The sequence below is a fragment of the Octopus bimaculoides genome, chromosome 4, assembly GCF_046866305.1.
Source record: "Octopus bimaculoides isolate indiv1 chromosome 4, ASM4686630v1, whole genome shotgun sequence".
NCBI classification, from domain to species: domain Eukaryota; kingdom Metazoa; phylum Mollusca; class Cephalopoda; order Octopoda; family Octopodidae; genus Octopus; species Octopus bimaculoides.
This window is the reverse complement of record NC_142931.1, coordinates 123645249-123673229: the sequence shown is the minus strand read 5'-3', so window position 1 is coordinate 123673229 and position 27981 is coordinate 123645249. Positions and strand designations below refer to the sequence as shown.

The window sequence follows — 27981 nt, the reverse complement described above, 5'->3', positions numbered from 1 at the left end:
CTCTTGCTCTCCCTCTGTGCATGTGTGTGTTTGTGAGTATATTTTTCTTAACAGGTATGTTGATGCAAACAGGAAAAATGGAACTCGAAATATGAGTATATGTATGTTTTTATTAATATTTAGCAGAAATAACAGAGTGACTCAAGGTCGAAGAGTTTGGTAAGTGCCAACACACAAAACTCTTGGACCTTGAGTCACTCTGTTGCTTCTGCTAATTATTGATAAAAATATTATTTCTCTTTATGTATATGAGGAGAGGGAAAATATTTGTCACTCGTGTTCAATTAATAAATCATCTCTCACACACACACACACTCTCTCTCTCTCTCTCCCTCCCCTCCCCTCCAGCACCAAAAAAATACTGTTGCCAAAATGGGTTGAATATTCAATCAGCCGTACCAAATCATCTGCATACAAACAGCTACCCCCAAGTCATTTCATTCCACCTGTTGCATGTGCCTTACATAACAGTTGTTGTTCTCTACCTTATTGTAGCCTTTATGGCTATAATAAAATCAGTTCTCTATCTTATTGTGCCCTCCTCATGTCACTTATGCCTCCTCCTCTACCTTTTCCTCCTTATATGATAATTCCCCACTCTTGTACCCACACTCCTATCTTGGTTACCCATCCACTCTTTAATCTTGAACTCACTACTCCAATATTGCCATCACACTCTTCTGCTGTTGGTCTCTCCCCTCTCATCCACTCAACACTTCTGTCACCCACTCCAGTCTTTTCGTGTCTACTCCACTTTTCTTGTTCACTCAACTTGCCTTGTCTTGTCCACTCTACTCCCCTTCTCTCTCCCTCTCTGCCTTTCTCTTTTTGCCTTCCCCTCCACCCTTGTCTCATCTCCTCTGCTCTTCTTTTTTTGCCATTTGAATTTTCTTGTCCTTCTCCACCCTTGTCTTCATGTCACTCCATTTTTTTTAATTACATTGCTACATTTATAGCTCTCACTTGACTTGGTGTTATATACAGCCATAGTCTCACAGACATGCTTGCACACTCACACACAGTCTCACAAATACACATACACACACACATTCATACATTCAGTTACACACCCATGCATACACATGCACATGATTTTTTTATTGCTGAACACATATCACCAAAGTACACCCAAAAATTGATTTAATTGATAGAAGTTTTTGTTGCAGTTTTTTTTTTTTTTTTTTGCTTTTTCACCCCTTTAATTCATTCAAAACATTAACCCATATTTTCAGACTGGCCAAACAGCACTATCAATTGCACAGCGTTTGGGCTATATTTCGGTGGTTGATACGCTGAAAAATCTGACCGAGGTGACGGAAACACTACCTGCGATTGAAGACAAGTATAAAGTAGTTGCCCCAGAAACCATGACTGAGACAATGTTATCAGACTCAGAAGATGAAGGTATGTTAAACACAGCTTGTCTTTCCTATATATTTACATCTATAATAATAAGAGCAAAATTCTGTCTGTCTATCTGTCTATCTGGGACTCCTGTATCTCAGCCTACATTTGCTCTACATAGACATATTATACCTTTTTGGAATCAGGGTGATTCCAGGATTAAAAAAATCTGCCCTTCATCTTGTTCTTGAACATCCAGCATTAGGCTCTGATTTAAAAGCATTTGGGTTACTATTTCTAGCCAGTAAAGCTTGGTTGATTCATGCCATCTTGGTTGGTATTTTTGTCAGATGACATCAGAGATCAAGGGTGAGATAAATGACATTTACTTCATTCATTTTATGTTGAGATAAGAACTTTGGGACAAACTGGCCAACAGTTGGAATTCAACTTGGGACTGGAACAATAGAATGATTGCATTGCAGAATTAACTCTCATCTGTCCTTAACCTCTGATCACACACCACCAGGGCATATAGTCGTTATAGACATATATTAGTCATGTTATTTAGCTCCCTTTAGTTTTGGACAGCAGGTTGAATTCGCCCTCTGCAGGAGTTAGTGTAAAAGTCTGCACAGAGTACGGCTTTTATATATATATATATATATTCTGTTGGATGTTTATTATGCATGTATGCATAATACATATATGTATATATTTATAATTGTTAGGTTGTTTGTGTTGTTCTTGTGAAAAGGCTTGCTAAACTGTCTTGTGGATAGTAACCTTTTTTTTTTTTTTTTTTTTTGTCACCATTATTTGAAAGATGGTAAGCCATCACTGAGCTCTTTGTGGGAGATTTAGGGCCAGTGCATAACTTCTTGAAGAGCAATTATATTGCCAAATTGAGATTTTTTCTGTGATTGGTTACTATGAATGTCTTGTGACTGTTAGCCTGTTTCTGTGAATGGTTTGTGATTTAGAATGTTCCTAAGAATAGTTTGTGACTATTCAGCTATTCCATTAAGTATTCAGTTAATCACATCATGCTCAGATTAGAATTATTGTATTTCTTTGTTTTTTCTTTATCCTCCTTAGCCTACATGATATAAATGTCCAGTATTTAAATTAATGCTTCAGTTATTCTCAATATTTTCATTTTTTTTTTCTTTCAAGATATAAAAAAAAGGTACAGACAAAATAAAAATATGAGAATATAAATGGAGATATCAAATTGACCATTATTTTGTATTTCTTATCTTTTTTTTTTTTTTAAATAATTTTCATGTGTATTTATTGTTGTTGTATAAACCTTCTGCAATGTCAGAAATTTGAAAATAGATTTACAAAAAAAAAAAACTCCAAGATTAAGTATTTTGGTAACCTTCAAATTCCAAACAAATTTCTTCTTAACCAGAGCCCTTGGGTGATAGGTCTAATGTGGATTCAATCCATCACCCAAGGGTTTTCAGTTAAACATCACCATGTTGCTCAAGGGTACTGTTTGCTAAAGTGCATTCTGCTGCAGGTATTGATACCAGGCACCTAGTCAGAGTGTGTTGATGCTCTACTTCCTGCTGCACTTTCCCTTATGTAATGTTACAATGATAGTTAACGTGCATGGGTGGAAGTAGTTAGTTCTTTTGTGAAAGCTTGGGCCCAATCCCCTGAGTAACTCCTTTGAAATCTGACCTATTTGCTTGAAGATTCATCTGTGACCACTCACTTCGATTTGAGCTTTTTACAAAGATTGTAGTAGTTGATAGTAGCCCTATATTCAGTCTCCACTTCCCTTTCTATCACCAATCTATTAGTCCTGCAAAGGTCATTAGTACTGCTTTTGATTAAATTAGAAGAAAAAATTCTTCCACGTTCAGTAGTTTTCAGTTTTACCTACCCTGTTGGCTACAGGCTGGATGTTTTTTCAGTGTCATTCTCCTCTCTCTTGGTCCTGCTATCTTTTGTCCCACAGTGACAGCTACAAATTGTTTGAGAACTTTTTCTAGTCAACTGACAATGTGTTGAATGTGAAACAGAAGCAGAGCTAAGTTTAGCTTTTACTTCATTTATATGAACATAGATTTCTTTAAATGACAAATTTATATAAATCAAATGGATATATGGACATTACTGAGTCATAAAGTAAACCTTGTTTTTAACTTCTCTTGTGTCCTGTCTAAAACTGTCCATGAAGGCAACTTTATTGAAGATCAGGACACTTTGGCTGTAAGCTGGTCAGTGGTACTAACTGATAGCTCTATTGCCTCTAAACATTCTTCCAGTATGTGCTATATCACTGAGGTCTTCAAGCCCAAAGTCCCATATTTGGAGAGAGAAATTGAATGTAGCGAATTGAATCAACCTTTGTACTTGACTTGTACTTATTCCGTCAATCCTGGCAGGTTGAATGGGTAAGTCAGATATGGGTGACTCTGGTAAAGTTTAAGTAGTTTAAATGGTTTCCAAGATACTTTGCTGAATCAGACTTGATTCTGCAGGAGTTCTTGGCTGTAAACTGACTGGTGGAACTAACTGGTAGCTGTATCATTTTCAAACATGTCCTATATCATTGAGATCTTGTTGTCTCTGGCCATCCCTAATAAGTTGGCCTATGAACAAGAGCATTCAAGTGTGACCATTCTGCCTTTTATTACTTCAGCCAATATATCTAGGGCCTTTTTTACCTTTTTTTTTTTAAAGACAGTGGGCTGTAATTTTAAATAGATTTAACTGCTATTTCTAGTATTTTAACTGGCTACAAATAAAGCTTCAATCACAGACCTTATGCTACAGGAAAATGGTGGTATAAAGTATACTGTTTGGAATGACATAGATAGTAACTCAGAAATAAAATATGGAAAGTTAATAATTTGATCAGTAAATATAACAACAAACTGTACATCTGATAACATAAAACTCAACTGTTTTAATATCATGTCTATTTACAGGTGTTTTTGTTTACTTTTTTTTTGTTTTACATGTATAAAACTAATGAGAAAATGTTTGATTTTTAGGTTCAACATTGATGTCTTATGTTAATGCAGCCAATTCATTTGTCATTTGAAGATTTCTTTTCTTATTTTTTTAATTAAATTTTCACATGGTTAAGAGAAGACATCAAAGCTATATCTGTTCCTCAGTTTGTGACCATTGTTGGTAAATATCACAAACACATCATGGTTCATGCAGTGTATACATCCATATACACTCTCCTCTTTTAACATACACCTCTTCCTAAATTTCTTGAACTATTTGGCTGAATGCCTATCTGGTGCTGGATCTAAATTTCTCTCTGATTGATCTTCTGTATCCATGAATAACAAATTAGAGTTCACCAAAATACTACAGATTTAACTAATATAAAACTGAGCTACTTCCTTCTGTCTCATCCTTCTCTTAAAAATTAAAAAAATAATACAACCATAATCGAACTAATCTCTTAAATTCTAGTAATTATTCATTTTCTTAAAATCCAAAACCCCTTTAAATGCCATTCAAACTCACTTAGTTTATTTCCTGAAGGATGTAGGAAATATTTATTACCTCATAAACCTTTTCCATTTGGGAACAAACTATCCCTTAATTTTATCGTATATGTTCCCCATGCTTATAGATTGCTAAAATAGTTTCAAAGTATCTGTAGTGCTTATGTAGAAAGAATAGCTTCTATTATATGTAGGTGTATAGTCTAGATTGCATAGAACATGCATTCTCATGATCACCTCTGGCTAAACTGGAGCTGTATCGCTAATGGTAGCAGGGTGGAGTCTACATCCCTGTTCACTTGTTTTGCTCAGCTGGCAAGGGAAACAATTGCCTTTTTAGTCATGAGACGGTAACCCTCTCAGTTTGCAGCATATCTCTTGTCAGCCCCCTACACACAGCCCTTAACCGACGCTCGTTGCACCCCTACAATTTAGTATTGTACCACCTCAGATGTTTCTCTTTAATGCTGCCTTAGGGGACGATCTCATGCCTCAATCACCTGTGTTTGGAAAGCCCTTGTCAGAGCAACATGTCTATTTGCCTTATTACGAAGGACAAACTCTCCAAATGCGTAAGTGCTCGTATACCTGGTCTGCCTCCGCATGGATCTCTACAGCTACCTGCATGAAAATGATCACCATTTCACTTATTTTCCTTCAATCATTTATTTATTATTTATTTATTTTATTTATTTATTTATTATTATCATCATCATCATTATTTGTTTTTGTTATTTTGGCTTCAACATGCAAGTTGACCAGTTTTTATCTGCATGGCCCCACTCTTAAACAATTACCGTTTTCCAAAGAAATAGTATATTCTGCAACAGGCTTGTTGTGTCTATTAACTGCGGTGCGTAAGTGTGCTTATTGCCTATATAAGAAGTTAATTGCTGCCTCTACAAAAATACAGCCTATCTAACTAGCTTTGTGCAGGCAACAGCCCCTGTTATAGCTATACACTACTATAAGCTAAACATTTATCTTTTAAAGCTAACATAAAATCTTGAACCATTTTCTGCCAGCTCAGTCTCTTAATGTTATAAACTAACGTAATATATTTATGACAGTAAGTTCAATAACCAAAACTTGGGTGGATAGTATACTTTGTATTTTTTTTTTCCTTATTTTCTACATTACTTTTTACTGATTTTTGTAACTGAAATTATTTCTTGGAGAGGGTAACCCAAATAATTCAACCATTAAACAAAATCTAGGTGAAATGTGGCATTGAATGTGTCTCAGAGTTGTTGACTTATATCCTTTGTATCTTACTAGTTTCATTCATTGAACTGAAGCCATGCTGAGGTATTGCCTTTAAAGGGTTTTTGTTAAAAGAACTCCCTACCACCACCAGTACTAATTATTTAAAGCATGACACTTATTCTAGCAGTCCCTTTTGCCAAACTGCTAAGTTATGGGGATGTATGCAAACCAACACTGGTTGTTGAGCAGTGGTGAGGAACAAACACACAATGGGTTTCTTTCAGTTTCCCTCTGCCAAAACCACTCTCAATGCTTTAGTTGACCTGAGGTTATAAAAGAAGACAATTGCCCAAGGTCCTATGCAATGCAACTGAACCCAGAAGTATGTGGCTGGGAAGCAAACTGTTTACCACACAGCCACATCTGCACCTATAATATATATATATATACATACACACACACACACATCAGAGTAAGTACATGAATGCGAAACAACGTGGAAAAAATAGTACTCGAATACCAGAAGTAGAGTAATATGCTTTATTAAAAAGCAGCAGAAATATCACAAAAACTGTTACTCAGTTTCGCGTTCCTGTTCATCGGACAGTTTTTTCTAAACAAAACTGTCCGATGAACAAGAACATGAAACTCTGAGTAACAGTTTTTTGTGATATTTCTGCTACTTTTTGATAAAGTATATATATATGTGTGTGAAATGTTGCAGATGTTTGAAGTCTGAAGTCAAAGCTACCTTCAGAATCATTATACCTTGTAGGTTTTTAGATACTTTATCAATGCCAGTAACATAGATATTATTTTGATACATTCTGTGGGTCCTATGTACTATTCACTTTCGTAGTGTTATGAGAAAGATATGATCTCTAACCTACTTCACTGTTTGCTAAACTCTTTTGCTTCTCTGTTGCCATTCAGAGCATAGAAATAGCTTGAAAGCAGCGTGTGTGTGTGTGTGTGTGTGTGAAATTATTGGTGTGAGGAATTTATAGGAATTAGAAATCTCAAACTTACCTAATTGTATACAGCTTTTGTGGGAAAAAAATTAATGCTAGAATTTTTAATGGAATAGCTCACTAGTTTATAGATTTTTTTTTTTTTTTTTTTTTCCAACACAGTTATCATTTTAGCAAATCTTTGGAAACTCTGGTCAGACCTGCATAAGTAGACTTAACCATTTTGTTATCATATTTCTGTTGAAATATACTGCCTTTGTTTTCAATTTACTTTGAAAATAATAAAGACTTTGGTCAAGTATCTATTGAGCTGATGTTTAGAAAATAAATTTACATGAAATTTTGAAGGAAGGTTTTAATTAACATTAAACAGAGAGTTTGTATCTTAGAACCAGGAGTAGTCTTGGGTGGGTCATTATCAAAAGGATTAACAGCACAGGGATAGCTAATCATAGAACGTATTTTGTTAGTAACTGAAAACAGTCAGAAGAGTATGTGAGCTACTGATAGTCTTCATCAGCATATGTAAGGTTACAAATATATACATAACAGGGATATGCCTCCCCAGAACAGTAGACTTATAGTCAAAGGGCATTCCAACTGGGACTATTCCATCTTCCTTTTTTTTAAATCAGTAGAATATGATTTGAAAGAGATCTTGTTGCCATTTGCTGTTTAATCATGACACAAGTTTCTTCATTCATTTGAGAAGTTCCCTTCAGACTTTTATCAAGATTATGTCACAAGAAAAGGGGATATTTTGGGTTGAGAAGGAAATACATGCATTTGATCACTGTTTCTTTCTTTGATCATTTCTTTGCTATTGTGGAGCATGTTGTTCTAAGATATAAAGTAAAACATAATGTCTCCATTAGAAATATTACATTTCTAAATCTCTCAGAGAAACTTATACAGCAGCAGCACGATAAAGTGATGGTTTGTTGCCAACTTAATGTAGCAGTCCCAGGAAAAGGGGAAAAAAAAGGCAGTAGCATTTTTCCCTTTCCTGGGACTGCCACATTAAGTTGGCCACAAACCATCACTTTATAGTGTCTCCAGTTGAAAAATGGTTGGGAATTAAAAGTAATTTGGCCACTTTTATTGAGTAACTACACTAGAAGCTCTCTTACTGGCTTGTAAAAGTATCTATATTTTACAATGGTTATGCAGTTGTCAGTATCTTTATTTCAGCAGTTTATAATATTGGAATGTCCACTGTAAGTAATATTAGTGCTGTGATTATTGTTGTTGAGTACCCCCAGTGTACTTTGACTGAGTGTTAAAATAGAGTAATCAAGTAAACTCTAGATGACCTACAAGACTAAGCATAAGTCTTAGGTTACTTATATCTGGGGTCTGTCTCAAATTGTGTTATTATAACCTGGAAACTTCCTTTGAATGGATGGAGTAAAAAAAAATCATCTGCCTAGCAAGAAAGGACTAGTATGTGTGTTACAGTAATTGAAAAAAAGCGATTTCTGTTGAAATCCTTTCCTTTGATCTTCAGTCTGTTATGCTGTGACTAAATAGAGTAGCTAACTGAATAATATATTAACCCTCTCAGACCTGGGCCCCTGCGTCTAACTTTACCTTCCACCTGGGCTCCTGAGTAAAAAAAAAAAATAGTTGCATATACAGCTGAAGAGTAACAATTACAGGCAAACTAATAGACAGAATCACAAAAAAAAAAAAATTCAGGAAAATAATAATGTGCCTCTCTCACAACTACTGTATTTGTTCACCCAAATCACTATTTTCCTCATCACTTTCAGCAATTTGATTGTCTGAATCACTCTCATTGCCGGCATAAGTGTAAACTCTCTGTCCCAAGAATAAATATCATAAATAATTTCCTCAACTGCAAAGCGTCTAGGCCTTGCTCGTTTACAAGATGAAGTGTTGGGTTCAGCACACTTTCATTTCATTGCAGAGTCGTTTTTATTTTTATTTATTTTTTTTTTTTTTTATTATTAAAAACAAAAGTAAACAACATCTATGGGGGACACCATTAACAAGTCATAAACACACTTAACTACAAGGCTGCAATGTGATCAGTTGTCTGTTTTTAGTATTTTGTCTTCCTTTTCTACATGTGTTGTTCATGACTGCTTTAGTAGGAATCCAGCAGAGATGACATTTAAGCTATTCCCACTGTAGCAGGAACATGGCTTGACAGGGGTTAACCAAATTTGTAAATTCCTTCAAATGTAACTTAAATGTTAAACGAAATAATTAAAAACTTCCAGGAATTTTGAACTGTAAATGTTAGCTGTTGTAATGAACCTATCAACTAAATACAGTACTTATAACATTTGCTGATAGATGCTTCAATACAGTTCTAAAAGCCACTGCATTACCATAATGAATGCTACTGAAACATAGTTCATCAGTTTTAGAGAAAAAGTCTCTCCTACAAACAGCACATTTTTGCTGAAAATATGCAGAAATATGGTGCAGAAATTTCAGTACGGAGAAAAAGGGTGACCTCCTACTTCCAAATACTTTTCATCGTATATCATGTCTTAATTCATTCGAAGCTAAAATTTATCAAAAACTACATCCACAACATGTTTTTCTTTCTTCTTTTGGCCAAACTTTGTTTTAACTGTGCAAGACTGAAACTGATGGTGGTGGCAGTGGAAGTTTATGTCCGTGTAACATCAGATGGCATATTTACCCTGTTGATATATACATGACCTAAGATTGGAATTAAACTATTATTATCGCATACATATGCATACACAGAGTAGCCACATATCTCCATGGAATAGCCATGTATTTCCTGTATAGCCTGTCCATCTCTCATAATTCAACCTCTCACTATCTGGCATTAAGTCATCTCACTCAATCAAGGGTCTTTTCTTTGTCTTGCAAGATACTTAACAATCTCATTAGTGCTAGTACCACAAAGCAAGCACTCTGTACCCTCTGTAAAGTGGTTGGCATTAGGAAGCGCATCCATCCATAAAAACCATGCCAAAACAGACACTGGGTATCAATGCAGCCCTCTGGTACATTGAATCCTGTCAGCCCATCCAGCTCATGGTAGCAAGGAAGACCTACGTTAAATGATAGGGATGCACACACATACACACACAAGCACAACAGTTTAATATAATAGACATTATTCATTCTGGGGAGGAAGGATGTTTTTTGTTTTTTTCTTTTTTTTTTAGGGACTTTTTTTTCCAAACTGATTATATCTTACCAATATTGTAGATTCAATCATTTTTCACATTTCTTCCTGACTTTTATTTTGAAGACCTTCCTTGGGGATTAGAAACCATTTTTTAAGGAGTTCACATCTATCTGCTGCTCTACATCAAAGCTGTGATATTTTCTGATTTTACAGAAATTCTCTGATCTCTAAAGTTAGGGAGTTCATTTACTTTTATTTATCTTTCTTTTGCTCATATGATGTTGGGAAGGGGGACGTGTTTGTTTTTTGTTTGTATTATTTTTTTACTCTTTTTTTTTTTTAAACCGTTTCTTTTGATAAAACTCTGGAGGTATTCAAAACACACTCATGAAATCATGTGCAGCTCATACAAAACACACACGCACTAAATATTAACAATACATTCATACTCACACACACAAAACACACACACGGCACATGCATAAAGTACACAAAATATTGTACATTATACATGCATCACATACATAGAGCACATGCATAACACACTCACACACATCACACACAAATGCAGCACTCACATAAAGTACACATACACAACACACTCATAAAGCACATAAGCATACATAAAGCAAGCACAAAACACACACACACAAACACGTACAACAAACATAGCTCTCTCTCTCTCTCGCTAACTCTCTTCCTCTCCCCTCTCTTTCTCCTCTCTCTCGCTTTCACTCACACACACACACACACACATACAATCTGCAAAGTATCAAGTAAGCATCACTGAAGAGAGTTATTGGCATGACCCAGTCTTGCGCCTGCCATCCTGTTGCTGTTCTTTGACACCAGTTCCGTGCACTGGTTCTGCACTGGTATTGCACAGTTGGTTGCACACCAGGAACGAAATCGTTTCAATCAAAACTTTCTTTCTTTCCTCACTCCAGCATCAAATTATTTTCTCTCATTCTCTTTCCATCATCATTCGAGAATGTTTCCATCTTTTTTTTTTCCTTTTTATTTTCTTTTAGCATTTTTCAATTCTCCATTCTCTGACCTTACCCCTATCCTCACCCTCACCCTGATATGTTTATTTGTTGTTTTGTTTAGTTATTTAACTATTTTTTTTTTCATTTTTTTTATTTTGGTTTGTCAAGTCGATTTTTTTTTTTTTTTTTTTTTTTTTTTTTGTTGACCATGAGGAAAAAATAAAATAAAATAAAAAAGAAACAAGGGAATGATATTTTCTGGCAAAATGATCAAAATAAGTGAATCATGCTTTTTAATCTCTCTCTCTCTTCCTCTCTGTCTGTTTCTCTCTCTTTTTTTTCTTTCCTTACTTCTGTGTAATTGTGCTTGGAAAAAGCTTTTCAGCATATTTTTTCTTTCTTTTTTCTTCTTTTTTTTCACCTTTGTCATCCTTTTCATTATCATCAGACTTAAACAACCTTAAGGAGATGAAAAGATGAATGGTTATGACAAGGCCCGCATGGTAGAAGACTTGTGTGTATCCCTCCCTCTTCCACGGCAGTGGATTAGTGAGAATGTCTAACATCTTTTCCACTGGTTTCAAATTACCCCTACACTGCTTCCTATCAGCCAGCCACGGTCTTCTGTCCAGCAAGCTTTGTGTTATTGTTGTTACTGTTGTTCAGATTGCTGAGAATGCACTAACTACTGAGTGTGTGAGACAGATATATATATATGATCTGTGAAGATGATATAGGGGGCCTTGATGAAATGCAAACCGAGGTAAGGCAGATGTTGGATGGGTATCAAATATATGAATTTGGAAATGGTTTGGTAGTTCAATTAGAGGGGTGGATAGGTAGCTCTGTTATGATGTAGTGGTTGGCAGAAGTTGTTGTATAGTCCCAGGGTTAGCCATGATGCAGCAGACTTGGGACCAAATATTTTCCAGCTGTGACCATGTTGTCTGGCTTTCAGGAATGGTGTATCCTGTATCTTCCTTCCTTGATAGGGTGTGATATTAGGAAAATTTAACTATTTTCAGCTGATCAAGTTACTGCATAGTGGTTTCAAGTGTGGGTGTATAACACACACACACACACACACACACATAATATGATGTATAGTTGATTGTGATGTTGATTGATCCAAGGTCAGCCTTGAACCAACAGAAATATGATCAGCCATTTCAACCATGATCACCCTGTCTTTTATCCAAGCATGGTATATCTAGGACTACATTATTCAATGTGTCCATCTTTCTTTGTATTAAAAGGGGAATTTGCAAAATAGTTGGTGGCTATTTCTAGAACGTAGAGCAACCATGTAAAGGTTTTATCAGGAGTGGTGAGAAGGGAGGCTTAAACATATGGGGAAATGGAATTAACAGAGTGTCTTGTAACATCAAGATTGGGAATCTAGAAACCATGATCATGTATTGTTATGGTAATTCTTAGACATATAGATGCCACTGGTGAGATCCAACAGACTTTCTATTCTTCGCTACAAGATTTGAACTTAGCTTTACAAATTAGCTAATCACGTATCTGTTTCACAGTACTTTTTATACTCATAGCACTTATTTACAGCCAAGTAAACTAGGCTGTTGAGTGTTAAGTGTCTTGATCATGTACTCAATACAGTGAACTAACTATAACACGTTATGGTACCTAATTACAGCTAGGTAGACCGTTGGGCTGTTGAGAGTTAAGTCACGGACTAAATTCAGTAAATTATAATCACATTGTGGCACCTGCTTACAGCTATGTAGACTGAGCCATTGACAATTAAGTATCTTGGTCATGAACTCAGTATAGTGCATTACACCATGCTGTGGTACCTACTTACAGATAGATGGACTAAGCTAATATCTTTTGGTTTGGTGTTTGATTCTGTATCAAATTTGGCCATCTGTATTTCGTTATTGCTTAGCCCCAGGTCAGCTTTCATTGAGTAGGTCTATAACCAAAGGTCTGCTTCATCATTGACCAATTTGTCTTTTTGTATATATATCCAGGACAACTTATTCAAGTTGGGGAGATTTGGTTGCTATTTCTAGTAGTTCAAGTAACCACATAGAGGTTTTATTGGCTCATAGATACAGGTATTAACCTTTTAACTGCAAAATTAAACTTTGTGGTTATTCCAGTAATGATATTAAATATTCTTTTACTTATTTCAGTCATTTTTTACTGTGGCCATGCTGGAGCACCACCTTGAATGGTTTTAGCTGAACAAACCGATCCCAGGTCTTATTTCTTAAACCTAGTACTTATTATATCAGTCTCTTTTACTGAACCGCTAAGTTATAGGGACATAAACACACCAACACCAGTTGTCAAGCGGTGATGAGTGGACAAACACACACAAACATATACATACATACAGGGTGTGATGGGTAAATTGTGGCCATTTGATATTTTAATTTCGCGCATGCGCATTGTTTGTTTTTGATTTTGTTGACTACACAGTATAATAGGATCAACTGGACACCATCTGTGAGAAAAACAGCACCATGACACAATTCACTCTGCCAGAAATTTTTAAATGGCATGCAGTACTACCTGGCATTTGCGCCAGAAGCTCCAATACGAACATTTCAGAGTGTTTGGGTCTCAATCCGAGGACAGTGCAATCTGAGGACATGTACTGAGAGTGATAAAAATCAAACATCCAGTCAACATCATGGTGTTTGAAGTGATCACTAGTGATGGCAATGTTATGTCTCCATTCATCTTCCCACATGGCCTCAGACTCAACACAGAGGCCTACATCAACTGCATGGTGGAGGTAGTGCTGCCCTGGGTCAAGAAGGTGGCTGCTGGAAGACCCTATGTCTGGCAACAGGACTCTGCACCATGCCACACCAGCAGAAAGCCCAGTCATAGCTGTCAGGCAATTTGTGACCACATCATCCCTAATATCTGGCGACCTAACTCCCCAGACTGCAACCCCCTTGATTATTATGTGTAGGGTAAAGTTGAGCAAGAGACCAACAAAACTCCTTGTAACACCAAAGATGAACTGAAGGCAAGGATTATGGCCACACTAATCAACTTAAACAAGGTGACTGTCCAGAAGAGTTGCAGGAGATTCTGAAGTCGTCTGGAAGGTGTTGTTGAAGCTAATGGCAATTTTATTGAATAAATTTACTCTTTAGTATTTCAAGATATCTTTATGTAATTTTGGTTAAAATATCTGTTAAAATTAAATGTTAGTGTTATTTTCGTTTTTGCATAATTTAGACAACAGTTTCTTCACCGCATCCTGTGTGTGTGTGTGTGTGTGTGTATATATATATATATATATATATATATATATATATATGATGGGCTTCATTCAGTTTCTATCTACTAAATGCACTTACAAGGCTTTGGTTGGCCCGAGACTATAATAGAAGACACTTGTTCAAGGTGCCACCCAGTGGGGCTGAACTCAGAACCATGTGGTTAGGAAGCAAGCTTTTTACCACACTGCCATACCTGGTACAGGTGTGGCAGTGTAAATAGGTACTATTTACAAAAAAAAATAGAATTGGTATTTTCTGCGAGTCATGTTGCCTCAATAAATTTGACAGATCTTAACAAAAATTAGTTTCAAGCATGTCATTCCTCAACAAAAGGTAGATTGGTAAATAAAACTGCTTTTTGCAGTTAACTAATGAAATCTTAAGTGGATATATTTGATTTCTGCGGTGAAAGAGTGATGGTGGCTCAGGTAAAATGAAAAGAGTCAGTTGGTGGTAGTGATAGTAGGTAGTTTGCATCTCTAATAGACATTATTTTAATAAAGTATAGATAGTAGTAGTTGTAGTGAGGTGACAGTATGGTAGTGGTAGCAAGTAGTGCATGCCAAAGAGTGAAAGAAAGAAAGAAAAGGAAAGAGAATGGAGTAGATATGATGACTGTCTCCGCTGTTTTATCCTCTCCTCTTCCAGCTCTTTACCATTGTTTTTCCTCAGCCCTCCTGCATTCCAATTATTTTTTTTCAGCCAAAACAGCATCGTTTCACACACGGCAACATCTAATTGTTTTTGCTTGGTTTGCTTTGCATTATCCGTTATCCATATATCATCATCATCGTCATTCATGCAGATCCATTGCTCTCATTTCATTCAATTTCTGGTTTGTTCTTTTGGTTGGGTTTTTTTTTTTTTTTTTTTTTTTTTTTTTGCTTTTGAAATTCTGATTTCAATTTGTTTGTTATCTTACTTTTTAATTTAATTTTAATTTCATAAACCTATTTCAGAGTTTGGCAATTTTAGAGTTAAAACCAGACAAAAAAAAAGTTGTAGGTTAGAAAGAAAACAAAAGGAAAAAAGTAACAAAATATATTGTCAAGCATGTAGGACTTTTGGAAACAGGATCAGTTACATCATTGTCAAATGTTTCAGATGTTTTATTCTGTATAAACAAGTTTCATCGATATTCATGAAACCTTTTTTTTTTTTTTTTTGGAGCACTCCGTCAGTTGCGATGATGAGAGTCCCAGCTGATACGATCAACGGAACAGCTTGCTCGTAAAATTAATGTGCAAGTGGCTGAGCAATCCACAGACACGTGTACCCTTTACATAGTTCTCGGGGAGATTCAGCGTGACACAGAGTGTGACAAGGCTGGCCCATTTTGAAATACAGGTACTACTCATTTTTGTCAGGAGCAACATGAAATAAAGTGTCTTGCTCAAGGACACAATGTGTCATCAGGAATTGAACTCATGACCTTACGATCATGAGCCGAATGCCACTAACCACTAAGCCAAGCGCCTTCATGAAACCTAGTGCTAATGAAAAGGTATTGGTGGTGGTGGTGCCAGTGGTAGTAGTAGTAGTTTCTAATTTGGGCTAAGAGCCATCGGTTTTCAGATGTAGCAGATTTAGTCAGTTAAATGAATCCCAGTTCTAGAACAGAACATTACTTTATCGACCCCACTGGAGGGATGAAAGGCAAAGTCAACCTCAGTGGGAACTTGACTCAGAATATAAAGAGCTGGAACAAATACTGCAAGGCATTTTCTTTGACAGTCTAACAAGTCTGCTAATCCACCACCCTGGTAGTGGCAGTGGTACTGGTGGCTGTTTCTAGCATTGGCACAAGACCCAAAATCTTTGAGATGGTGCTAAGTTGATTAAAAATGGCCCTAGTACTTGTACTTTATTTTATTGATCTCAGAGAGATGAAAGCTAAAACTGGCCTCAGCAGGATTTGAACTCAGAATGTAAAGATGATTCTGCCAACCCCTAGCACCAATAGTAGTAATAGTAGAAGTTGAAATAGTAATGGCTATTTTAGCTGGCTTGCTTTTTTTTTTTTTTTTTTTGTTAATCCCTTTATTTCATGAAGGTTATGTTATTTCTGTAACTCTGTGGTAGAATTTTGTTAAAAATCCCAGTCACTAGAATTAATAAAGCATATGAATGATATACATACATATGTTATGTGAATTTCACCGGCACATTTATTCTCATGCAACTGGATTATCTAACAAGTTTCTCTTTCACTATTGAATATCTGCTGTATATGGTTTAAGAGATCAGAGACAGAGAGAAGTAGAATATGAATGCAACCTGTACAGTCTAGTTATCAGTCCAGATTGAAGCCACCATCACCTCTCACATAGCTAGTGTCTTGTACTCTTGTGTTTCCATAGCTACAGATATCGATCTTTATGTTTAGAATAAATATTGTTTGACAGAGTTGACCAAGCTAAGCTGAGCTTGTTTATTCTCATTTTTAAGTATATAACTGAGTATCTGCTTAGTACTCAGTGCAATGGTGCATTTTATGAAAACTGTGTTTGTGATGCAGTTTCAACTCCCTTCATATGAGCCGTTTCACTAAATTATTCCTCATACCATTGTTTCTGGTTGAGACAGTTGAGTTTTTTGCATTAACATTCCATTAAATGTGGCATAAGTGAAACTGAAAATCCAGCCTCTCTGGCAATGTTGTGGTGTTTCTATAGTTATAGCTCAGAGACTATTTCCATTGCGAGATGATATATATATATGTATTCCGTTTCGTTTTGTACCATTTGTGTTCCCTAGTACTTTATGGAAATGTTTCTATCCTAACATTTAGACACATATAAGACCAACTTATTGGCTATGGAACTTGGAAGAATTTGGTACATTTCCAATACTGCATCAACCAAACAGCAAACCTCTTGATAGATCATCCAAGACAACTAATATTGTGATTGTATATTAGATTCCTGTCCATTTATTGGCCTGTTCTTATATAATCTTAATCACTTATCCAAACCATTAGTATCATAAATGTGGAACAGTTGAAGAGAAAGGACTGCTGATGGTGGTGCTGAAATTTGAATTGGAATGGCTGCCTGGTTGTTGAGATATTCAACAAATAATATAAGATCATGATTTTAAAAAAATCTTGTTTGTAACTCTACTTTCCTTAATGAGCGAAGGAAAATAGTTTCTTCATCATAGTTTCTTCCTCCTACTTCTCACATATTCTTTTAATAATGTTCAAGTTCAGTGCAGCTAACCACACAGAAGCATCCTATGGTTTATTTTGGTTTAGAGAGGGCTAGAATACAACAAACAAGGCCTCCTGTAAATAAGGCTTGCTGTGATGATCTGAATAAGAAGCATGTTCTGTAAGTTTCTTGTTTGGCTTCAAAGTTGTGTGATTAGTTAAGCAGAAAGGTGATCCAACTGTAAAAAGAACCTACACTTAAAGAATGCTCTGTGATCATTCAGCATGCTAGAAATGACAGTCAGTTCTCATTCATATCACACCCTATCATCTTAACAAAAAGTTTTAAAATATATTGAATAAGATAGTCTTAAATAAACTATGTCTGAAAAGAAAAGAGATAGGTGACCATCACTGAAATCCCCTTCAGGATAGGTCTGTTTCACCAAGATTGACCTGGGGTTAAAAAGCAACTGCAACAACCTGCATTATAAATGATTTCAAAAGTCTAAATTTGTAGACCTGTCAAATGCATATGACAAAACATTATTTGATTTGGAAAAGCCCAAAACAAAGAAACAAATTAACATGAAAATATAAAGTGGATTAACTGACATTAGTAATTAGACATACCTTAATTAATGAGAGAATTGTAGTTAGTTGTTCGAGATTGCTCATTTAAATTCTATATTGCAATGGCCTCTGTCTTTAGTTTATAAATGGAAATCTCAATATTCGAAATCTCCAAAATCTGAAATAGCTAAAGTAGATATCTCTGAAAATCTAAATGGTTTATTCAAAGCATATCCAAACCAAAAGACAATTGGAAATCATTCTCATACACATACGTTCACACATGCTTGTCATATGTATGGTAAACTGGATTTATATATATATATATATATATATATATATATATATATATGTACGTACACACATACATATATATATATATATGTATGTATATATGTACACACACACATGCAATTTGAATAAGTCAAGCTACACTTGACAAAGGCAAAATTTGAAAGTTGCTCTCTGTGATATTACATGTAAGACTCTACACTTATATTGAGTCCTTCATTCATTATTCATTGTTTGTATGTATATAAAAACACTGTTTTATTATATACATATGAAAAAAAAATCACAAAGTTTTAAAAATCTCTCTCTCTCTCTCTCTCTCTCTCTCTCTCTCTCTCTCTCTTTCTCTCTCTCTCTCTCTCTCTCTCTCTCTCTCTCTCTCTCTCTCTCTCTCTCTCTCTCTCTCTCTCTCTCTCTCTCTCTCTCTCTCTCTCTCTCTCTATATATATATATATATATCAATGGTGGGCACCATTAATCAAGAAGTTAACTTTATTAACCATTAATCTGTTAACCAAAAACTTAACTTCGATAACCATCAATCAGTTAATTCTTTGAAAATGCAACAGAAGTTATCGATAAACCATCAGTTTTTGCTCTAAAATCACCTAAAAACAACTTTTAAAAGTGCCAAAACTTTAAAATCCATTAATTTCAATTGAATTGAAGTTAACAGAAGTTAACTTCAATTGAATTCAAGTTAACGGAAGTTGACTTGAGTTAACGGAAGTTAAATTAGTCCGATAATGATTTATAAAGTTAACTTGTAAGTTAAATCATTAACAAAAATGTTAACTTTGTTAATTAATGATTAATGGATTAACGGTTTGATGCCCAGCTTTGATATGTATATATATATATATATATATGTATATATATATATATATATATATATATATATATATATATATATGCAGTATCTCATAGAAGTATGTACATCCCTAAAAAGTTTCTGTAAAATTGCTATTACTCTGATAATATTGAAGGAAATCAAACAAAATTTATACTGGATAAAATATATTATACATGCAGACATTTTACAAATTTGGAACACAAAACAATAAACATTTTCAAAGATATGAATGAAATATTAATTTTCAAGCAATACAAAAATACGTACACCCTAATGGATTATTTACTATATTCAATATTTGGTGTGATCGTCCTTGCTTTCAATGACTGCATAGAGTCGACTAAATTTCCACATATAACCAATGAAATCGATCTCCATTCATCCTTAATGATGTCTTTCAACTGTGTTACATTGTGAGGTTTTTTTTCTCCTCAACCTTCCTTTTCAAAACATCCCACAGGTGTTCTGTTGGGTTTAAATCAGATGACATGGTAGGCCAAGGCAATACCTTTAATCTTTTTATCTGATAAAAACTTAGTCGTTATCTTTGAAGTGTGTTTAGGGTCATTAACATGTTGGAACATGGAATGTTTTCCTAGTTCCTTGATATTTTTCAACACTGTTTTCTGTAATATGTCACAATAAAGCCTTGAATCCATTGTTCTCTCGATAAATGTGAGTCCTCCCACACCAACTGCACTCATGAATCCCCAAAGCATAACACTTCCACTGCCGTGTTTCATGGTAGGAATGGTGCATTTGTCACTATTATCTTCACCTGGTCGTTGCCATACTTGTTTAATACCATCTGACCCAAACAAGTCTTGTTAGAAAAAAGAATTTTATTCCAAAACTCCTTCCCCTTACTCACATAGGCTTCCATTGAGGAATGCGTCCATGAAAACTTCACTGGTTCAAACTTCAGCAAACTGTTTGGGCGGATACATCTTACCACTAACAGAAGACATTTCTTGGGCCAAAGATGAAGCAGTACGATGCCTGTTGTGCATCGTGCAATGTTAGATGTAGCAAATATCATGCGCAATTAAAATAGGACCTGGACGATGTTTATTGCTCAGCCGTCCAGTAGCTTTGTACTTCTGAGTTACTTTGGCAACTGTGTTTACACTAATATCTATTCATTTGCTAATTAACTTGTTTCCTAAACCATTCTTGTGCAAATTCAAAATAATTTTCTTCAAATCTTCAGACAATTCTTTTCCTTTTGGTGCCATTTTAATCACAATGAAGAAGATTTTCACCTCAGTACACAAATCAGAATTCCTGTAGATGCAACAATGACCGGTGCAAAAATGCCAGGAGAAATAAATTATTAGAATTGAAATTAACAGCAATATCTGAATTTAGTAAAAAAAAAAAAAAAAAAAAAAAAAAGTGGATAAAATATTGAATATAGCAAATTTCCTTTAGGGTGTACCTATTTTTCTAATGCTTGAAAATTAATATTTTATTCATATCTTTGAAAATGCTTATTGTTTTGCATTCCAAATTTGTATAATGTTTGCATGTGTAATATATTTTATTCAGTATAAATTTCCTTTGATATTATCAGAGTAATAGCAATTTTACAGAAATTTTTCAAGGGTGCACATACTTCTGTGAGATACTCTGTGTGTGATAAGATTTTGTAAACACCAATTCAAGAGTGAAAAATTTTTAATTTCTGAGGGAAATTTATTTTGATGGTTAAAATAATTTGCCTGGTAAGCAAAATACACCAACACTAATATAGACCTGTGGGACTTTTATGAAATTCCATTCAACAGGTTTGTTATTTATTTATTTATTTATTTATTTTTGGTTCATGGATGAATTGATTACAACAAACCTATCATTAAATATTTAATATTTTTAACATACATGAAAATCATTGCAATCAATTTGTAATCTCACTCTCTAAATATATATATTTACATATAATTAAACATATATGCTCTCCCTGTTTTCTACAGAATAATGCTGCAGTCTCTGTTATATTGTCACTAATCTTGTCTTCATTTTTCATCCCCCTTTTTTTTTTTTTTTTTAAGAAAGAACAATTGCAATATCAAGTCTATTTGCCACTAAATGTATTTCTCTTGTCTCATTTTGCAGGTGAAGATACCATCTCCATTGAAAAGGGTGACATTACTTCACCCCTTGATCTCTCTTTTGACAAGGTAATGGCCCTGGCACTCGCACTTTCTGCATGCTTGATCAGTGCTGTAGTCCCTTATTGTTATCTCTTTAGTTGAAACTCTCAGTCAGTCAAGCTAGATACATGACACTGTTAAGTTCTTACATGGATCATCAAAAAAGCTAACATGAAATAAGTATATGGTGAGCAAAAAAAAAAAAGCATATACACACTGGTTCAATTTTACATCTTTATTAACCTGCTATTATTAACTAGCTATTATTAATTAGTTATTATTAACTAGCTATTATTAACTAGCTATTATTAACTAGCTATTATTAAACCAACTATTATTAAACCAACTAATCATTTGGTTAATCAATGAGGTCTCTATACTGTGGGTCCATCTGCTAGAAATAGTTGTCAAATCTCTCTGAAATCATGCCTGTCCATTTTAAAAAAGGGAAAAACACATTATAAGGTACCAAAAGAGAATGACTCTCCCCAGAAACAACAGAACATTAGATGATGTATTGGTACATAATCTTATAAAGAAGGGATGGCCACAGATGGAATGCCTTTGATACTAAGCTTACTCAGTCAGGAGTGACTCAACTAAATTGTCTATACATGGCTGCTCAAGCTGCTAGAAATAGCAGCCAAATTTACATCAAATCACACCCTACTTTCTGCAGAAAAACACATTAGAGAATGTAGTATCTCTGGACTGTGTTTCATAAATGATGAAAATAGTCATGTCGAGAACACCTTTGATCACAGGGCTGTCCCATCAGAGCTGACCTGAAGCTAAACAACATTTAGAGTGTTAAAACTCAGCATAGCTACTGTCCAATGACTGAAACCATGCTTTCTATGCTTTCCCTTAGTGTGGAACGGAGATGGATACTTTTGATGAGATAAGCACAATATTCAGTTTAACATGTGTGCATATCTGAGTAGGAAGAGTTGTGCTCAAAGCTTTTCCAGGCAGCCCTAGACATAGGTGAAGAGTGGTGATGATAGGAACAGCTTGATAAGATTATATTGATAAGAATTCAGCTTAAAATTAAGTGTGGTTTGGAAAGCAAATGCTTACTATGGTAGATAAGGTCTCAGATTGTTGGTGTAAAGTTCAGGTTTTATCATAGTAATTTTAGAATGTTGTGTCACTATTTAGCACTACTTTCAGACCAATGGAGCTGTTCATAATGTTAGTTTTATTACCTGCTATACTTTCCTCTGGATCATACTAGCAAAGCATTCCAGGATCTCTATGGAAAGTACAGAAAACCAAACTGCTCAGGCAAGTGTTGTAGAATTTATTGAGGTAGATGTATCTATATGTATATGCACAGAGGATGTATATATTTTTTTAATTTACACATTTATATATCCATACAAGCATACACAGTGTGTGTGCATATTTATATACATATATGACTGTGTATGTCTATAGACAAAATTACACGGAAACACCATATATTTTGAAATAATTTCTTGTATTCTAAATGCCTTCATTGTGTGTATGTGTGTGTGTGTGCGCGCACATAGCTGTAATGTCTCAGAATTATGAGCTGTGGGTTACACAATCAGTAAAGTGTCGAACAAACTACATTGTCATATACTATGACTTTCCATTCCCACTGCAAGTCCTACCCAGTTCTGTTTTGTGCATTCAGCCTCCCATGGTCAATAGAAATAAATGTCAGTCTACAAGTACTGGATTCAATATAATGGATATAAATGATTATTCCCTTGAAGGTGGTACTCCAGCATGGCCACAGTCCAATCATAGACAAATGTGTGTGTGTGTGAATATGTACGCATGTATAGTGTGTATATCGTTTTACCTCTGCATTCCATGTTAGCATGGGTTGAACTGGTCATTACTGCTCTTCTAGACAGGACAGGGTACTACATTTTTGTTCATATTTTTCTGGGGTGAGGGTATTGCATGGTTTTTATGGCTAGATACCCCTCCTAATGCCACCCACTTGACATATACACACCTACATATATTAAACTGACTGAGAGATCTTGTACCATTTACTTTGTACGCATATAGACTTCTTAGTAAATGTTGTTATCAATGTAAACAATTTTGTTTTTCAGTTTACTTTAGTTATCTCACACTCAATCGCTTATTACTCCTGTCACAAAGGAACTGGAAATCATGTTTTCAGTACATCTTTCTAGCATTGTCCTAATATATTGTGTCCTAAAGCAGTGTTTCTCATAGAAACAAGGGCAGTTGGAGAATTGAAAAAAGGAGATGAAAATTGTCATATTTAATAAAAATTAAGATTGCTCTTAAACTTTTAAATTTGTTCATCACCATGGCAAGAAAAGAAAAATAACATAGATGATGTAGACTTTATTCTAATAATGTCATGATGATAGATGCCTCTACAAGCCATCTGATCTCATAGCATTAGTGCTATGTTTTAAGCAGGGTTTAACCTCTAGCTGCAATGTCAGTCTATCATAGGTAAAAGTCCCCACAACCTGACAAACGGTGGTATCTAAACCATGTAGGCTGCTTGAGATTTAGCTCATCATCAGACAAGCTGCACTTTTTAAAAAAATTCAAGGTAATTTTTCATTTAAAAATTACAAAACACTAGGTAGGTTTAATTTGCAAAAGTATGAGATGTCAATGTATCTACATTGTTATTTTTACCTGTATGTTATTCAACTGTGTCATTTTACTGCTTTAATAAGGTATGGTGTTAAAGTATTTGGACAACTGACCAACTGATTACAGGTCATGGATTCAGATATTACTAAATCCCAAAACCATTGTTTTGTTCCAATAACAAAGTGCATTTCTTTGCTTACTTTAGTTTTTTCCTACATGTTAAGTAGGCACCATACCTCATGCTTAGCTGATTAGCAATAAAAATGACACTACTTGCTCCAACATTTGTCATATGTTCAGAATGATATAACCAGTCTCATCCATGCTGATAGAGGAAGAAGGATATTAATTAACTAAAATATGTTTATATAATGTCACACTGTGCTAGAATGGATAAATTTTACATCCACTACACTGAAGTCTAGCTATATTTTACCCTGTACTGTATAATAATCTAGGTATATGATGTGTCCTATTGGTGAATAGCACAAGTTCTTAAGATCCAGGAATGCTTTTCATTCAGAGATATCTGAAAAATAAACAGTTTTCCTTTAATTAGGATGTCACAGTACAATGTTGCCATTTTTCATTTCTTTCATCTATTCCTAACCTCTTCAAATAACTAATTCTCTAATTCAAAATCATCCAGTAAACATTGTAAATTGATATACTCCTAGTAAAGTGTTGCAGTGATTTTCAGTTCCTAGTATAGATCTTTACTATTTTGGTACTCTTATTGGTAAGTAGAGAGATTATTGATGTCGTGTTTTGATGTTGTCATCATCATTGTTGTAGTTGCTATTGATATTTACTACACCTATATTTTGGTTTCATTTAAGTTTTTTTGTTTTTATTTTTTATTTTTTTTTTTTAAATATACGTTTCTATGCCATATCTTGCATCTATGTGCTTACTACCACATCGATGTCCCTGCCCCCCCGCATGATAATGATGTTTTAAGTGTCTGCCCTTTGTTGCTTCTGTCCTGCATTAGGACTTGCGTAAAGTTCGAGCGACTTCTCAGGAAGCTCGCACTCGTGACATTAGCCCTGGCCTGGCATACCCCAAGTACCTGGAAAAGGGTCCCGACTACGAAGCAGAGATGATATACTACAGTGGAGATGTGTTATCACCTCAAGAAAAGGTAAATTTTAACTCATCTTCTGGACTAATTAATTCATTAACATCTTTTACTTTTATTTATTTAAAAGAGCAGGACCTATCACATCACATTGCTAATCAACTAATTAAAATTCTTCTTTCCAAGCATGTGTCTTGATATGTAAATGTTGTTTTAATCATGTAAATCTGTAATCATACTGACACAAAGTTTCACAGCCTACAACTGGGTTAGCAGCAACATTTCTCTATTATAATTGCAACTAGGACATCTTAATAACTTTATCGTTGGGTATTCTTCTAACAAAAGTGGGGCAAGCTGATATCCTTTTAACATTATACTCATTATAAAAACTCTGTTTTTAAGCCATGTGAAACCATTTAAAGAAATCTATTCCATCTTATCAGACTAGAAGAAAACTTCTATATAGAATATAGATATATATCAGATTACATGGAAAGATTAAAATAGATTTGTACAGTATTAAATTGTCTTCTGTCATTATATGAAACTGAATTGTTTTGCTTTGTTTCATTGCAAATTGGTGCAATGAAGAACCAAAACCATCCTTAAAAATCTGTGTTAACTTATAATTCCTCTTTTCAAAACTTACTATACATTAATTCATATATATATATATATATATTTCATAACTGAGGTACTGCGTTCTATCCCACTGTGTGATATCTTGAGCAAGTATAATTTTGAAAGCATTGGGTTAGCCCTTACCTTGTGAAGGAAGTCGATGGAAATTGTATAGAAGTCCATCAGATGCATTGTGTCCAGAGTATGACTTTATCACAAACTGCATTAAACTTATTCATTTGAGGGTACTTGTCTGGAATACTCAGCCACATGCAAGCTTATTCAATGAGAAAGTAATCTAGCTGATTGAACAGCTAAATCCTCATCACCAAACTTCTGTGTGCATATATATATATTATCATCATCATTATCATCATTTAATGTCTGTTGTCCTGTTGGCATGGATTGGACAGTTTGACCAGGAATGGTAAGCTGAGGGTCTGCACCAGACTCTATTCTGATCCGGCATGGTTTGTACAGCTGGATGCCCTTCCTAATGCCAACCACTCCAAGAGTGTAATTGGTGCTTTTACGTGCCAGTTGCATGACACCAGCATGTACCACAACTACAGTTTCACTTGACTTGATGGGTCTTCTACTCAAGCACAGCATATTGCCAAAGGTCTCAGTCATTTATCATTGCCTCCATGTGGCTCAACACTCGAAAGGTGCTTTTTACGTACCTCCAGCATGGGTTTGTATTACTTGGTTTCATTTTGGAAATATGAGGGAAATTTATTTAAAAGGACAAATCAATTTTTAAATCTATAATTGTTTGAAGAATATATTTCAATATCAATATAATCATAAGCATATAAAGAAGAAAGTATCTTAATTCTAGTTAGCTCTCAGAAATAGTCCTTACTGGAAGTTTTGTAGAATTTGATCTGATTGTATTGATAAAATAAATGACATGTTCAGAAGTTTTGCTCTACTTACAGTGAATTAGTAATTACTTAGATAATTAGTAAAAGGTGATTAAGAAATAAGTTTCAACGAGCTTTCAAAATTTGTGCAGTGATTGTATTTCCATGGCTTTGTGTTGATATGATTTACAATCAAATTAATATTTACACTCTATTTAAATCCTGTGGTCACACCTAGGGCTTAAGACACCTCTTCAATCTGATCTGTGCTTGGTTGCCAACTTCCTGTGATTAATCCCATGACATCTAAACTATCTTGATTTAATAGGGTTCATTTCCTTCTCTCTGTTACATAAAAGAAATGGCCTAACCCTTTAGCATTCAAATTACTGTTAAATGTAATGCCTATTTTTCACAAAGTTTTGAAATAATTATGCATTATCTTGTAGCTTCAAGATTTCAGTGATGTGACCGCATATTTTTAGAATAACACTGTAGAGTAAGTGTGAGAAGCCTGATCTAGCTGGTTTGAACACGAAACGGGTAGAATATTTGGGGCAGATCTATCCAGTTTAAATGTTAAATAATTAAACAGCAAACAGGGTGCTACATATCTACACTGCTGCATTTAATCTAATGCAATGTAACACTTCATAAGTCTTGTTCTACAGGATACTCTGTGTCCAGAGTGAATCTTATTGCATCCAATAAACTGTATTTGAGTTAATCTCAAACATTTAGTTGGTGACAGTCATGTTGAGTGGAAGTGATAAGCATCATGCTTCTGCCAATAACTGGAGCTGCTGTATAACTAACTATCAACAAAATTCTAACAGTTATGGGCAAACTGTAGCCCACAAGACTTTCTGAATGGTACCTTCAACAAAAAATTACCTTAAATTTTTTTTATTAGTGCAGCCTGCTTGATGATGAGCCATATCTCATGCTGTCTGCTTCTTGAAAAAGGTTGCCTATGCATGATGTAGATGTACCTTTTGAATAGAAGACTATATGAATTTACTGAGTGTATGTATAGTTACTGAAATTTGAAATTGATGAGAAAGTTTATGGGGAAAGATATAGACTGTTTAACTCAATATCTGGTTAAGGAAAGAAATCTTTTAGGAGAGATAAGAATTAGATAGATAGGTGGGGTACATGATTATTACTGAGGTAATGATGTAAGGGGTGAATGCCTCTTGGGCTAGTCTAGCAACCTGTACTTTTAATAATTCTGATTTATTTTAATTTTAATTGATGGGAGAATATTTGTGGAACGCTGACTTCTACCTGAGCATTTGACACTGAAGTTAGTGTAAAAGTCAACCACACTAAACTTGGTAAACTAGTCAGTACTTGGCATT

General features: G+C 34.8%; 1 protein-coding gene across 50 annotated transcripts in view; it reads left to right on the top strand.

Moving 5' to 3' along the window:
- Positions 1–27981, top strand: part of LOC106871604 (uncharacterized) — a 353757-nt gene that overhangs the window by 225088 nt on the left and 100688 nt on the right. For 38 of the 50 annotated variants that reach the window (XM_089351366.1, XM_089351393.1, XM_089351361.1 and 35 more), the window contains 3 exons: positions 1233–1404; positions 21387–21451; positions 25041–25190. In XM_089351366.1, coding sequence (XP_089207492.1) covers positions 1233–1404; positions 21387–21451; positions 25041–25190 — 387 coding nt within the window. The remainder of the gene's footprint in view (positions 1–1232; positions 1405–21386; positions 21452–25040; positions 25191–27981) is intronic. The other 12 variants (XM_089351398.1, XM_089351389.1, XM_089351385.1 and 9 more) reach the window with 1 other exon arrangement.